Source organism: Mesoplodon mirus (assembly GCF_964341445.2).
Source record: "Mesoplodon mirus genome assembly, chromosome: 19".
In the NCBI taxonomy this organism is placed as follows: domain Eukaryota; kingdom Metazoa; phylum Chordata; class Mammalia; order Artiodactyla; family Ziphiidae; genus Mesoplodon; species Mesoplodon mirus.
The window spans coordinates 53,416,996-53,432,294 of record NC_138995.1 but is presented as its reverse complement, the minus strand read 5'-3'; the positions used below and the strand labels follow the sequence as shown (position 1 = coordinate 53,432,294).

The 15,299-nt window shown below is 53.2% G+C and overlaps 1 protein-coding gene across 2 annotated transcripts; it reads right to left on the bottom strand.

Annotated features, from left to right (window-relative positions):
- Window positions 1-299: 299 nt before the first annotated feature.
- Window positions 300-13,395, bottom strand: CYP2S1 (cytochrome P450 family 2 subfamily S member 1). Of its 2 annotated transcripts, none has more exons than XM_082606406.1 (9): window positions 13,063-13,395; window positions 11,730-11,895; window positions 9,720-9,869; window positions 9,063-9,223; window positions 8,746-8,925; window positions 6,112-6,253; window positions 4,564-4,751; window positions 1,670-1,811; window positions 300-1,576 (listed from the first exon to the last, which is right to left on the bottom strand). In XM_082606406.1, exons 1-9 carry the CDS (start codon window positions 13,234-13,236, stop codon window positions 1,395-1,397), a joined length of 1,485 nt encoding a protein of 494 aa, XP_082462532.1. In that variant the 5' UTR covers window positions 13,237-13,395; the 3' UTR covers window positions 300-1,394. The 2 variants fall into 2 exon arrangements, with proteins under 2 accessions (XP_082462532.1, XP_082462533.1); XM_082606407.1 differs by having other exon boundaries at window positions 300-1,505.
- Window positions 13,396-15,299: the final 1,904 nt, after the last annotated feature.

The window sequence follows — 15,299 nt, the reverse complement described above, 5'->3', positions numbered from 1 at the left end:
GCTTTCAGTTTGGGAGGGTGCCCAGGGTGGGAAGCGGTCACCTTCAGTTTTTCCCTGAGGCCCCCCAACTCCCCTACTCGCACGCCTCCCACCCCCTGCCCTAGGCCTGCAGCTCTGCCCACCCCCCAACATCAGCCTCACCGGAAGTGAGGCCCAGGACAGCTCCCCTCCCCCCGCCCTCCGCCACCTCCACATCTGCTACTGATGTCAACAGCCAGGGTAGGCGGGGGCCATGTTTTTTGGTTCCCGCCTAGCCTCCAGGGAGGGGTGGACCCCCCCATCCCCACTCCTTATGCACAATGATGGACACTGTCACACACATACTAGGCCCTGCCCTGGGCCAGAGACAAACTTTTATTGCCAAACGGGGACCTTCGAGTCACAAGGACGTCAGACCTGGCCTCTTCCCTGAAACGGGGAGTTGGAATCTGGCTCCATCCACTGGATCTAACTGGAGGCGGGTGGGGGGAGCAGGGGAGGTTTTCAACATGGTTATATAAGCTGGAGTGTGTGTGTGTGTGTGTGTGTGTGTGTGTGTGTGCGTGTGTGTGTGTGTTCCCCTGATCTGAGTTTCCACATATGTCCAAGTTTACTTTGTCCCCAGGCTTGTGCACAATTGCACACTGGGGTGTGTCTGTATTTGGGAGCATTTGGGGGATCAGGCTGCCTGGAAAGGGGTGCCCTCGAGGGCTGAAGGTGCAGAGGGGGCCAGGGCTGGGCCTCCGCGGGAGTCGTATATCTTAGCGGGAAGATACCCCGGAGGCGGGCAGGTGTCCCACATGGGCTGGCTGTGTGGTTCAGTGGTTGGGGGCATGTGGATGGCGACAGTCTTATGCCTGTATAGCAGTACGGTCACTTGAGGGCTGAGGACAGAGATGGTCTCTGTGGTGACATGAGCTGGCATGGAGCATGTTCTCTGCTCTAGGCTCCCAGAGACGGTGGCCCTGGTAAGTTTGATGAGTTAAGAGGGCATGTGGGCTGCAAACACTGTGGCTGTTTCCAGGGCTTGTGAAGGCGGCAGCTGAATCCCCATGCGTGGGTTGTGGGTCCAGGGGAGCTGTGCTGTGTATGAGTTGGTGGGTTATCCGGGCATGTGGTTGTGATTCCAGATGGACTAAATTTATGTCAGTAGAAATCTGCGTGGCTGAGTTGCCTTGTGGCCCTCGTGGGTGTGACTGGGTGTGTGGTTGCGTGGGCTGATGACCCTGTGGATGTGTAGGCTGAATATGTGTGACCGACTCTAGAGAATAGCTACAGATGTGCGAACGTGGCTGCCTGTGGTGTAGACGTGTGGCTCAGGAGACACAGCTATGTCCATGGCAACCGCCAAGGCTACTACCTCCCAAGTTTCCCTTCTTCATCTGGTCCACACGGGGGTGGGGGGGGGGTGGAGGTCAGCGGGGCCGGAATTGCAGCTGGAAGGCTTGGGGGATGTTGAAAAAGCCACTGACGGCTGGCTGGAGGCTCAGGGCACCCGGTGGGCATGGGTTCCCCAGCGAGAAGGCCTGCAGGATGGTGGTGAACAGGAGGAAGAGCTCGGTCCGAGCCAGGCCCTCCCCGAGGCAGACACGCTTACCTGGAGGAGAGACAGATGGCGCTGTGCCAGCCGTCCTCACACCCAGGCCTGTGGGAGGACCAGTGGGTGGACAGGGGCGGACCCAGCAGATACCTAAGGAGAAGGGCAGGAAGGCCTTGTGCTTTTTGAACTTTCCGTCTGCATCCAGGAATCGTCCTGGGTTGAACTCCTCCGGCTGTGTGAAGACCTCGGGGTCATGCAGGATGGAGCCAAGGAGGGGGAAGACCTCTGTGCCCTGAGGGGAGATCATAACAAAACTACAAACATCCCTCACCCACCAGGCCTTCAGCCCTCGACGGCAGAGCACAAGAGTCTGGTGTGTTGGGGAAACCGGTTCACAAAACATAGCGGCATCAATATTTATTGAGTGCTTATTATGTGTCAGGCACTTTATTAAGCATTATATATGTATTGCCTCATATGTAATAGGTACCTGTATTATACCCACACACACACACTCACAAACATACACACAAACTCACTAAATCTTTTTAACAAGTCTAGGGAACAGTTAGTAATATGATCCCATTTTAAAGATGGGGGAGGGACGTCCCTGGTGGCCCAGTGGCTAAGACTCCACGCTCCCAATGCAGGGGACTCAGGTTCGATCCCTGGCCAGGGAACTAGATCCCACATGCATGCCACAACTAAGAGTTCACATGCCACAACTAAGGAGCCCTCTTGCCACAACTAAGACCCGGCACAACCAAGTAAATAAATAAATAAATATTATAAAAAACCCAAACCAACGAAAGATAATGTCATAGAGGCTGCTCATAGGGTGGGGAAGATAACTGTCCACTGGTTAAACAGGGTGCCAGGAACAGTCAGGTCTGTAACTCGGTAGTAAAAATGGATTAAAGGATAGGGCTAACACTGATGCAACAGTGTGGAATATTAAAAAAAAAAAAAAAAAAAAAAGATGGAGGACTTCCCTGGTGGTCCAGTGGTTAAGACTCCGTGCTCACTACAGGGGGCACGGGTTCGATCCCTGGTCAGGGAACTAAGATCCTGCAAGTCGTGTGGTGCAGCCAAAACAAACAAACAAACAAAAAGTGGGAAAACAGAGGCCCAGAGAATTTAAGCAACTTGCCCAAAGCAACATTTGGACATGGCAGAGCTTGTTATTCTTATATTTGTTTTTAAACTTTGGGGCTATGTTGTGATTCAGCTGTGGCTGTCCTAAGGCACTTGGCTAAGAGCCCAGCTTTCTGCCACTATGATCTTCTGGAGGTGAAGGGTGGGTGGATGGGGGCTGCCCATGAAGGCTTCCCCCGCCCAGGTTTGGGGAGAGGGGCAGCCCCTTCCGCTGAGATCAGAGTCTCCATGTTCCCAGGACTGTGGTGGGGGGGTGAAGGAAGGTAGGGAGTACAAGGAGAGAGTGAGGGATCTTCTCCCTTTGTTAGGGATTCTGGCTAATGGGGCTCTGAGTTGGGAAGGTGAGTGAGGCTTCAGGAAAAGGTCACGCTAATGTTGTTAAAAGAAGAGAAAGGCAGAGAGCAGTGGTTAAAGCATAGGCTCTGGGTTCAAATCCTGCCCCTACCACTTGTAGGCTGGGAGAGCTTGCCAAGTCTTCTAACCTTTCAAGGCCTCAGTTTCCTCATTTGTAAAATGGGTGTGATAATGATGCTCTGAAGATTAAATAAGGTAATACATGTAAAGCATTTAGAATAATACCTAGCACAGAGCAGATCCTCGATCACAGATGTCTGTTACTGCTATTATCATTATCAGTAGTTGCAAGAGTCATTGCTTTAGCAATAGTCGCTGCTGTGGTGTACATAGGAGCCCCACCCCCTGCATAAAGAGTTCATTTGGTGTTTTACAAGCATCATTTCACAGATTCCTTACAATCCCAAGATGATACTATTATTACTCCCAATTAAAAGAGGAGGGACTTCCCTGGTGGCGCAGTGGTTAAGAATCCACCTGCCAAGGCAGGGGACATTGGTTCGAGCCCTGGTCCAGGAAGATCCCACATGCCACGGAGCAACTAAGCCCGTGCGCCACAACTACTGAGCCTGCGCTCTAGAGCCCGTGAGCCACACCTACTGAAGCCCGCGCGCCTAGAGCCTGTGCTCTGCAACAAGAGAAGCCACCGCAATGAGAAGCCCGCGCACCGCAACAAAGAGTAGCCCCCGCTCGCCACAACTAGAGAAGGCCCGCGCTAAACGGAGACCCAACGCAGCCAAAAATATATAAATAAATTACTTAATTTAAAAGAAAAAAAAAAGAAAAGAAGAGGAGTAGATGGAAGTTCAGAGGGTGAAGTGATTTGCCCAAGGTCTCAGCTAGAAAACAGCAGGACTGGATTCTAACCGCTATGAACTGGATTCTACCCGCTATGAACTGGATTCTACCCGCTATGAACTGGATTCTACAATGAAGCTCAAGGAGGGAGCTGCTTGCCCGGAAGGCACCTTCTGTTTCCAGGGAGAGGTCGCCCCCTGGTGGTGCTGGTTCTGAGTTGCTCTGGAATGAAGGGGCAGGAACTGAGTGAGAGAGAGAGTGAGAGAGAGAGAGAGAGAGAGAGAGAGAGAGAGAGGGAGAGAGAGAGAGAGAGAGTGTGTGTGTGTGTGTGTGTGTGTGTGTGTGTGTGTGTGTGTAAGAAGGAAGAGCCTGATCGCGTTTGCAGCCGGGTGGAGGGTGAGGGCCTCCGTTGGCCCTCAGTCCTCAAATTGCTTCCCTGCCTGCCACCATTGGAAGTAGGTAGAATTAGGATCCACTGGACACATGAGGGAAACCGAGGCTCAGAGACAGAGTCAAAAGGCAAGAAAAATGTACACAGAAAGAAACAAAGAGAGGTGCAGAGACAGGGACACAGAAAAAGAGAGGAAGATGTCAGCCAGAGAGGAGAGAGAAAGAGGAAGAAGATGCAGAGAGACAAACTGACCAAGACCCAGAAAAAGAGACAAAGATAGCAATGGACTCAGGCCCTCAGGCCCAAAACAGAGATACCGCTGGGCCTGGCTGACCCGCACACCCACCTGGGGCAGGGTGTACCCCCGGAAGTGGGTGGTCTTGACGAGGGCTCGGGGCAGTCCCATGGGTACAAGCGCCAGCAGCCGCTGCGCCTCATGCAGAACCGCGTCCGTGTAGGGGAGGCGGGCTCGGTCCTTCAGGCTTGGCGCCTGGCCGGGCCCCAGCTCCCGTGTCAGCTCCGCCTGCACACGCTCTGCACCCAAGAAGAGGAGGGTTGGAGGTCAAAGGTGGGGCGGGGCCCTGCAACCCTCCCCTCGGACGCTCCATCTTCTTTATTTTTTAAGGTTTATTTATTTATTTATTTGGCCGTGCCACACGGATCTTAGTTCCCCAAGCAGGGATTGAACCCGGGCCCTCGGCAGTGAAAGTGCGGAGTCCCAGCCACTGGACCGCCAGGGAGTTCCCGGACACTCCATCTTCCTGAGCAGCTGTGGTTAGGGGTGAGGCTGGCGGGCAGGCAGGAAGAGTCCTCCAGCCCTCTGCAGCCCGGGTCCCACACATCCCATGTGGTGGGCATCACATCTCTCCTCTTTCAATTCCCATAGCAATCCTGTGAGGCGGGGGACCATAATCTAGCCCCATTTCCCAGATAAGGACACTGAGGCCTAGTGAGCTGAAATAGCAGCTGACTCCTCGATTCCACCAAGGCACCCAGGTCCCATGTTCCAGGTCAGCCCACCCCACTGGCTCGACAGCACTGGACGCAGCTGCGTGACCCTGAAATGCTGGAGTTCCTGGGGGCACGTTCCCAGCCCTACCTCACCCACTTACCCTCCCTCACCCACTTACCCTCCCTCACCCACTTACCCTCCCTCACCAACACAGCTTCAGGTCTTGCCTGTGCCCTGATAACCCCAATTTGTTTCTTATCTCCAGTCCTGATCCAGGTGTCTCGTGGCCTTCTGGATGCCTCCCCCTGGTGGTTCCAGGTCCCTCACACTCAAATTGTCCCCAAATGGCTTCAGCATCTCCCCTGAAATAGCTCCTTATCCCTTCTGTCCCCATCTCAGGGTGGCCTCATGGTCCCCCGGTCCCCTGGCCAGAGCCCTGGGCCTGTCCTTGGATGCCTCCCTCCCTTGTCATTTTCCACCACCTGCCTACTTGGACCCCTTTCTCTTCCCCATAGCTTGGCCCAACCCTGTTTGTTTTCTCCGGCCTAGGTCCCTACATGGTCTTCTGCCCTGGGCTCCTGGCATACTCTTTCAGACCCTACAACTTACCTCTTCATGACAGACCAAAGGATTTTTCTAAAATGCTCATTTGTCCCTGCCCTCCCCTGCTCAACGACCTTCCATGGCTCCCCATGGCTCAGGATTAGGTGCACAGTGTACCACCAAGGCAGCAAGGCCGGAGACGCCTCCTGCCTCATTTCTCATTTTGCTAGACCTCTCACTGCAGCTGGCAGTCCACAGACTTCTTGCTCTTCAGACGCCCTGGATGCCAGCTCATTCTCGCCTCCAGGCTCTGGCTCAGGCTGTCCACTCCCCTAAACATTCTTCCTCTCGAGCCCTCCCTCCTGTTCCCAGGGCCTGGCTGGTGGAGAAGCTTCCTACCTTGGACCTGAGGATATTTCAGCAGGAGCAGGAGAGTGTAGCGAATCGTGGTGCTAACTGTCACCGTCCCGGCGAACAACAGATAAGTGACCGTCATCAGCAAGTTCTTGTCAGTGAATTCTGTGTTTGGGTCTTGCTTCTCCTGGGGGAAACCAGGCAGAGGGGCTCAGAGAACACAGGCTGAGGGGAGTAGAGACCCAGCACAGCCAGGTTTGGGGTGCAGCACAGCAAGTTATAACTTTGTCAGGGAGTTTAAATAAATGTGTGAGAAAGTTGGGAAGTGGGCTCTTGATATTATTCTCTTGGGGTGAAATGTTTTAAAAATGAAACAGAGGGGCTTCCTGGTGGCACAGTGGTTAAGAGTCCGCCTGCCGATGCAGGGGACACGGGTTCGTGCCCCGGTCTGGGAAGATCCCACATGCCGCGGAACGGCTGGGCCCGTGAGCCATGGCCACTGAGCCTGCGCGTCGGGAGTTTGTGCTCCGCAGCGGGAGAGGCCACAACAGTGAGAGGCCTGCGTACCGCAAAAAAAACAAAAACAAAAACAAAACAAAACAAATGAGAGTGGCCACTATAAAATGAACAAACAAACAAACAAACAGAAAATGACAAGTGTTGGTGGAGACATGGAAAAACTGGAACCTCTGTCGCCAACGGGGTAGGTATATAAAAGGGTGTAGCTGTTACGGCAAATGGTACAGCGGTTCCTCAAAAAAGTAAAATAGATTTACCATGTGATCCAGCGGTTCCAATTCTGGGGATTTATCCAGAAGGGTAGAAAGCAGGATCTTGTAGAACATTTGTATACCTATGTTCATAGCAGCATTATTCATAATAGCCAAAAGGTGAAAGCAACCAAGTGTCCACTGACAGATGAATGGATAAAGAAAATGTGCTATATCCACACAGTGGAATATGATTCAGCCTTAAGAAGGAAGGAAATCTTGTCACATGCTACAATGTGAATGAAACTTGACATTATGCTAAGTGAGATAAGCCACAAAAGGACAAATACTGTGTGATCCCACTTATATGAGGTCCCTAGAGTAGGCAAATTCATAGAGTAAGGAAGTAGGAGGGTAGGGGCTGAGGGCTGGGGGAGGGAAGGATGGGGATCTGTTGTTTAATGGGTATAGAATTTCAGTTTTGCAAGTTGAAAGTGTTCTGGAGATGGATGGTGGTCGTGTGAGTATCTAACACCACTGAACTGTACACTTGAAAATGGCTAAGTTGGTAAGTTTTATGTTATGTGTATTTTACTATAATTAAATTAAAAAAAATTTTTTTTGGCCATGCCGCACGGCTTGTGGGATCCTAGTTTCCTGACCAGGGATCAAACCCGGGCCTCCTGCAGCGGAAGCACGGAGTCCTAACCACTGGACCGCCAGGGAATTCCCATTCCCTTTCATTTCTTAAATTAAAAAGATTTAATTATATTTGAGATTAACAGATACACACTACTATATATAAAATAGATAAACAACAAGGACCTACTGTATAGCACAGGGAACTATATTTAATGTCTTACAATAACCTACAATGGAAAAGAATCTGAAAAAGAATATATATATGATTCAGTTTCATATATATTTTTATATATAAAACCGAATCACTCTGCTGTATACCTGAAACATTATAAATCAACTATACTTCAGTAAAAAAATAAAAATTATAAAAATTCGGGGGACTTCCCTGGTGGCACAGTGGTTAAGAATCCGCCTGACAACGCCGGGGATACGGGTTCGAGCCCTGGTCCGGGAAGATCCCACGTGCCGCGGAGCAACTAAGCCCATGTGCCACAACTACCGAGCCTGTGCTCTAGAGCCCGCGAGCCACAACTACTGAGCCCGTGTGCTACAACTACTCTAGAGCCCGTGCTCCACAACAAGAGAAGCCACTGCAATGAGAAGCCCAAGCACCACAACGAAGAGTAGCCTCCACTCGCCGCAACTAGAGAAAGGCTGCGCACAGCAACAAAGACCCAACGCAGCCAAAAATAAATAAATAAATTTATTAAAAAAAAAATTCGGGAATTCTCTGGCTGTCCAGTGGTAGGTCTCCGTGCTTTCACTGCCGAGGGCCCAGGTTCAATCTCTGGTTGGGAGCTAAGATCCCACAAGCCACATGGTAGCCCCCCCCCCAAAAAAAAAGGGCCACAGAGTTAAGAAAAAAAATCTCTCTCCATGAACAGGGCTGCTGCATTTATTCAAAGGATGTGGCCCTGAATATCTCCCATAATTGCAAAGTATGTACAGTTCAAAACTAGTTATTTCCACAGGGGTCATCTTAATTCTAATTTTCTCATATGATAATTGTTCTCACATAATTAATAAAGAGGACTTTATTAGTCTAATTAGACATTGCAAGGTTTCGTAAGTAAACGACTAATTCATAGGAACTTTCCTGTGTGGGTTGGGGGAAGTCATGGTGGGGATTGCTGGTGGCAGGTCACTGGGCGTGAGGCCTGGGCAGGGGGCTGAGGTTGGAGGGAGGAGAAAAAGGAGAGATGCAAGTGACACAGACACACATTCACAGAGCGACATGCAGAGAGAAAGAAGGAGGGTGACAGAGTGTCCCTGCTATACCCGGGTGTAGGGCCTGGCCAGGAGGCCCCCAACCCTAAGCTTCCCCCACCTTTGCCATCTTCAGCAAGAAGGCATCCACAACATCACGTGCGGGGCCTGAGTCATCCAGGCTCCTCTGGTGCCGCTGTATCTGCTGGACGGCGAAGGCAGCCAGAGTGCACACTTGGCCAAGGAGCTGTGTGTAGGGGCCCGGGAGGCGCTGCAGGAGCCAGGAGAACATCTCGTAGGTCTGTGGGGGGACGGGCAGCCATTTTCACGGGGGCCTGGCCCTGCACCAGGGCAGAGGGGCGGGTGGACAGGGCGCTCTGGGGTTACCTGAAAGAGGTGGCAGGAGCCTTTGGAGAGAGAGGGGTCCCACCCCCTTACCTGGGCCCACGGGGAGCTGACCCCCACGACGATGCCACCAGCCGCCCGGACCATGGCCTGGAACTCCTTGTCGTCATGGGGGAAGCGGAGGCGGAAGACGAGGGAGCAGATGACGTTGGAGGTGGCCTGGGCCAGCAGCAGTGAGGGGTCAAAAGGCCTTCCTGGGGAGGAGGGGACAGGGAGGGGAGTTGTGATGGAGACGGGCAGAGGGGCGCTGTCGTAGGGCGGCGCTGGTCCACGGAGATGGAGTGGGGGCCAGACCCGACCGGAAAGAGACAGACAGAGAGAGGGAGACAGAGACAGGGAAAGAGAGAGAGAGACACGGAGAGAGACAGAGCAAGACAGAGGCAGACTTACAGGCGAGAAAGACAGAAAAATAGGGACTTCCCTGGTGGTGCAGTGGTTAAGACTCCACACTTCCAATGCGGGGGGCACGGGTCTGATCCCTGGTGGGGGAACTAAGATCCCACATGCTGCACAGCCAAAACAAAAAAGAGAAGAGGCAGAAAGAGCGACATGATAGTACGAGGGACACAGAGACCCTCAGGAAGACAGCAGGACATTGGCAGAAGGTGGAGGAGGAGAGAGGTGGAGTGACTAGAGTCCCCAGCCCAGTCCGCGAGGGAAGGCCCTGCCACACTCGGGCGCCCTGCTGACCTTTGGTCCTCCGGAGCGCCTCCACCAAACACTGGGCCTCCGCCTGGATCAGCTCCTCACCTTCTCCTTTCCCCATGCCCAGGTCCCGCAGGGCCAGCGTGGTGAACTTCCTCAGCTGCCTCCATCGCTCCCCATTAGAGGAGAAAACCCCTGTGCAGAAGGCTAGACTCAAGGAGGGACCAGCCCTCCCCCGTTCCCCAGGATTCCTCCCTTCCTCCCAGTGAGGTGCCCTGTCCTGAGTCCATATGAGCCTAGCCCAAGGGGGAGGACTCACGAGGTGCTCAGTAATTGCCTAACCTGAGGGTGACCTTCTCCTGAGGACTTGGTATCTGGGATTATCCAGGCTCCCCGTGTTCTGTGATTCACCAGCGTGAGTGAAGATTTCTTCCTTCCTTCTGGCTATCCATCTTTTTATTCCTCTATTCACCCACTCATCCATTTATCATGCCTTCCTCTTTCCTCTTTCTCCCTCCCTCCCACCCTTCTATCCATCCATCCACCCATCCATACCAACATTTATGGAGTATTATTGGGTCCCATGCCCCATGCCAACTGGAGGTTGAGAAGGGAGGGAGGAGGATGGAAGTGCACTGTTTTCCTCCTTATCCAAGAGGCCTGGACAGTCCCTTCCCTGGTCTGAGCTGTTTCCACTTGTAGAATGCCAGTCTACAGCGGCCTTCTGGACGCCTCCTCCTGGATGTCCCCTGCCCACCCATCCCTCCACTGTGTCCCAAACTGGCCTCAGCATCTCTCTTCCTCATCTCAGCCGCCGAACATCCCATCCCCTGGCTAGAGCCCTGCATTCCTCTCCCAACCACCTCCCCTCCCCAACTCAACGGCCCCAGACCTGGTCCAGCCCAGTCCCCTTGCTGGGCTCCCACACAGCAACCAGAGGATCTTTCTAACTCTGACTCTACCATTTCCCAGAAAAACCCAAAGTCCAAACTCTGGCTTGACTCGGGCCCTGCATGATCAGGCTCTGAAGACTTCTCCAGCTTTGCTACTAATTCAATTGCACTGGCCTTTTCTCACTTCCTCAAAAGTGCCAGGATGCCCCCTCTAGGCCTTTGCCCTGGCTGTTCCCTCTGCCTGGATCACTCACCTCTTTGTTCTCTCTGAACTAACTCCACTCAGCCTTCAGGTCTCAGTTCAAATGTCAACTCCGCTAGGAAGCCTTCTCTGATTCCTCCCATTCTCCTCTCCAAATCCCTCTGCTCCCCTGGCCAGTAAAGGTCCCCTGTGTCCTGCTCTTAAGGCTGTACCTCTCATTTTAGAAATCTAGTCTCTCCCTCCATTGTCTTATTGCAAAGCCCACATGTCCCACAGTAAGACATGTCACATCTGTCACCTCTGTGTCCCCAGTACCAAGCCAGGTGTAATGAAAATTTGTCAGTTGATGAGTGAATGCTTCTTCCCTCACCTCCATGCTTTTGTACATGCTGGTCTCTCTGCCTGGAACACCCTTCCCACTCATCCTATGAGTCTCAGCTCAGACACCCCATCTTTTAGGAAGACGTCCTGGACAATCTCCACCCGACAGGCTGGGCCAGGCGCCTCCTCCAATTCCTCTCTGGACTGTCACTGTCTAGTGACAGGTCTGTTTCTTCCTGGCTCATGCGCTCTGGGAGCAGGTCTGAGGCTGTTTATTCAAGGCTGTGTTCCCTGGAGCGCCCAGCACCGGCTTCCAGCTTTCGGTCTTAACAGAGAAGAGTTTGTACGTTCTGAGCGTTTGCCCACGAATCCCCAGTGCCTCAACTGCCCTGCCTCTTCCTCCCAGCCCTGGGGCTTTGCCTGGAACATTAATAACACGACGACAACCAGGTAACTAATGAGTGCTTACTGCGTGCCATCCTCAGTACCATCCTATGCACTAGGCACTGTCATCATCCCATTTAAGATGAGAAAACAGAGGCCCAGAGACACTGAACCGCATGGAAGGTCACATACCAGAAAGTCGTGGCAGGCTCTGAGTGAAGGACCCAGCAGCCTCCAGCTCCCCTTTGGACTCACCATGGCCATCAAAGGTCCCGTTCAGTGTTGCCACCAAACCCCGTCCGCTGAAAGCCTCGGCCTGACCTCCCAGGGCCTCCTGCACAGCCTCGCGCCCAACCAGGACCACCACGCGCCGCCAGGGTCCCAGGTACACGGTGAACACTGGTCCATACTTCTTACTCAGCTGGGAGCAGGGACCGAGAAGGGGTGAGTGACGTGGGGAAGGCTGCTGCCTTTTAAAGTCTCATGTCCATCGTGGCCCCTGTCGCTGGATGAGCCACCTAAGAGGAGCCCCTCCTGCCTCGCCCCAAACTGAAGCAGTCCCTTTGGAAGATTCAGTTCTTGTTTTGCACCAAGCTCCCAGCATTTCACCCCCCTCCCCCACAAGAGTCCTCCTTCCTCAAACTCCCTCACCCAACACACTCTCTGGTCCCCATTCCCTTACCCCCTGCAGAGCCCTAACTTCTGACACTGGGACAGCCCAGAACCCACCCCTGCTCCCACAGCACAGACCTACAGCAGCAAAAATGGGCAGCTGCAGCTGCAGCTGTGGCCTCCCATAATCTCTCCCATCTCTCATCCCCGGAAAAAAAAAAAAAAACCCAAAAGACTAACTACCCCTTTCAATCACTGTTAAATCCTCAAATTCTGGGGCAGCTTCCACGGAGGACTGGTACCATGATCGCTACCCGCTCCTTGCCATGTCTGGAATACATCAAATTCTGTCTCTCTCTCCTTCCTTTCTCTGTCCCAGGAACTTCCAGCTCCCTCCCTCCTAGCTGAGCTCCGCCTATCCCCCCCTCCCCCAGCCCCCCAGCCCCATCGCTCTCCGCAGACAGATTCCTGGAATCCTCCAGCCTCTGCCTCCAGCTCCCCCGGGGACACCCTCTCTTTTTTATTCTCTGCCCCCTCCTCAGGATACTCACGTGTATCTCCCCACTACCTCTCCCTCTGGGTCAAGCCACCACCATCACACCATCAGTTTCTCTTCTGCTTGAGGACTCGTCTCTCTCACCTTTGGTTCCCTGCCCCCCTCCCCCCTCCCAGCCTTCCCAGGATTCCGCCAGTCTCTCTAACCCGGGACTTCTGGCCCTCTGGAGCCTGCTTTCCAGCTCTCACGCCGTCTCCAGGATTCGGGGGGCAGGATTCTGCTCCTCCTAGCCTGGGTGCCCCACCCCCTCTCCCTGCGACTCCCCCAACTCTCTCAGCTCTGCCCTGGGACCCTTCATCCGCATCCCCTAGGATACCTAAGGGCCTCTCTGCGTGGTTTGTCTTCCTGGGGTCCCCTCCCTCTCCTGGCCCTGGTACCCTCCCACCCCCTCCTAGCCAGGGCGTCGGCGCGGCCCCTCACCCGTAAGAGCCCCAAGTACAGCGCCCCAGGCCGGAGCTGCAGGAGGTTCCCCAGCAGCGGCAGCGGCGTGGGCCCAGGGGGCAGGTGGCCTCGCGTCCGGGTCCCAGGCAGCGCCAGCGCCAGCAGCAGCAGCGCCAGCAGCAGCAGCAGCGCCCAGGTGCCCGCCGCCTCCATCGCGGCAGGTCGGCTGCGGGCTCCCAGACGCTCCACGCGGCTGGGCCAGCTGGGGGCAGGTGCCGGGCGGCTCCTTCCCCGAAGAAATCTGGCGGAGGGAGGCGGGGCAGCTAGCCTTTCCCCCTGCCTCCGGGCAGGATTCTCTCCCCGCCGCCGGATTTTTTTCTCCCAGACCACCGCCGCCGCCTGGTGTCCGGGACACACTCTCGAACACTAGACTCCCTGGTCACCCAGGTTCGAGGGGGCGGAGACAGCTCTTTGCGCCACAGGTAGGGCGTGGGCAGGCGGGGAGAGGCTGGAAACCAGAGACTTTGGCCGCCACCAGGAGGCCACACCCCGTGCCTGGCGGCGACCCCGCACCGCCCTCCCCGACTCCTACCTCCCTCCTCACTGTTATCCGGGTGTGCATTCGCGTGTGCGTGCGTGTGCGGGGTCTTTAAGCCAATTTCCTCCAGCATCTTACATCTTCACCACGAACTAGGGGGGACGTGACCTTGAACCATACATAAAATAGCTAACCCACAAGGACTTACTGTACAGCCCAGGGAACTATACTCAATAGCTTGTAATAACCTGTAATGGAAAAGAATCTGAAAAGGAATATATATCTGGGACTTCCCTGCTGGCACAGTGGTTAAGAATCCGCCTGCCAATGCAGGGGACACGGTTGGAGCCCTGGTGTGGGAAGATCCCACATGCCACGGAGCAACAAATCCTGTGGGCCAGCTTGCGCTCTGGGGCCCACGAGCCGCAACTACTGAGCCCGCGTGCCACGACTGCTGAAGGCCGCCCTCCTAGAGCCCGTGCTCCACGACAAGAGAAGCCACCGCAATGAGAAGCCCGCTCACTGCAACGAAGAGTAGCTCCCGCTCGCCACAGCTAGGAAAGCCCCGGCACAGCAACGAAGACCCAACGCAGCCAAAAATAAATAAATTAATTTTAAAAAAGAATATATATATGTATGTATAGCTGACGCGCTGTGCTGTACCTGAAACTAACACGACATTGTAAATCAACCATACGTCAATAACAATTAATTAATTAACAAACAGAAAACCAATAAAGGATCTGAGGTTCAGAGAGTCTTAGGCCACACAGCTAACAAAGCGGCACAGTTGGGGTTTGAATTCAGACAGGTCTGAATGATTGACTAAATCATTCATTCACTTACCAGTATAGTATAGTGGTTAGAAACATGATGTCTGAAGCCCAGAGCACTTGAGTTCACAGCCTAGCTTCTCTGTTAGTTCTTCTGTAAGAATGGGGATCTGTTTCAGAATTAAATAGTTATGTGTGGGAATTTATAGGCTGTCCAGTTGTTAGGACTCCGGGCTCTAACTGCTGAGGACCCGGGTTCAGTCCCTGGTCCGGGAATTAAAATCCCACAAGCCGTGCGGCCAAAAAAAAAAAAAAAGATAGGTACGTGTGTACATAACTTAAAACAGGGCCAGGTGCATATATAACAAGCATTAAATAAATGCAAAGCTAATATTCTTCCAATTAATCGTTATTGAGGTCTAGTTGTAATAGAGAGAAGGACCTTGCCCTCTCAGAGCACTTGTCCCCATGCAAATGAACTTGTAAATTAAGATAATTTCAGGAAGTGCAAAGGCCTGCCAGAGGAATGGGCTTGTTGAGGCAGAAGATGGTTCAATGTCAGATCCATGCTGTAGCCTCAGCATCTAGAGCAGTGCCTGGCACACAGTAGGTGCTCAATAAGTATCTGTTGCATCAAAGATTGAATGCAGACAATGATGCTATCGAGGTCAGCAGGGACGTTGTGGAAAAGATTTGGCATTTTATTTCTAGTGCAAGGGGAAGCAGTTGAAGGGTTTCTAGCGGGAAGTTACTTGATTTGCTTTGCATTTTCATTTAACATTTTATTAGGAAACCTTTAAAACATACCAAAGACACCTATATATTCACCATCTAGCTTCCACCAATAACATTTTAACTATCCTTGCTTTGTTATGTATCTATTCATCTTGTCTCAATTCTTTTCTTTTCTTTTTTTTTGATGCGTTTCAAAGACAGTTGCAGGGCTCTCCTGGTGGGGCAGTGGT

Bases quoted from the DNA above. Each gene is read 5' to 3' on its own strand.
- CYP2S1 (XM_082606406.1), bottom strand. From the start codon at position 13,236: ATGGAGGCGGCGGGCACCTGGGCGCTGCTGCTGCTGCTGGCGCTGCTG. The intron at 8,926-9,062 runs GTAAGGGGGTGG...GTCCCCCCACAG, and splicing joins TCAGCTCCCCGTGGGCCCAG to ACCTACGAGATGTTCTCCTG. The intron at 1,577-1,669 runs GTATCTGCTGGG...TCTCTCCTCCAG, and splicing joins CTTCCTGCCCTTCTCCTTAG to GTAAGCGTGTCTGCCTCGGG.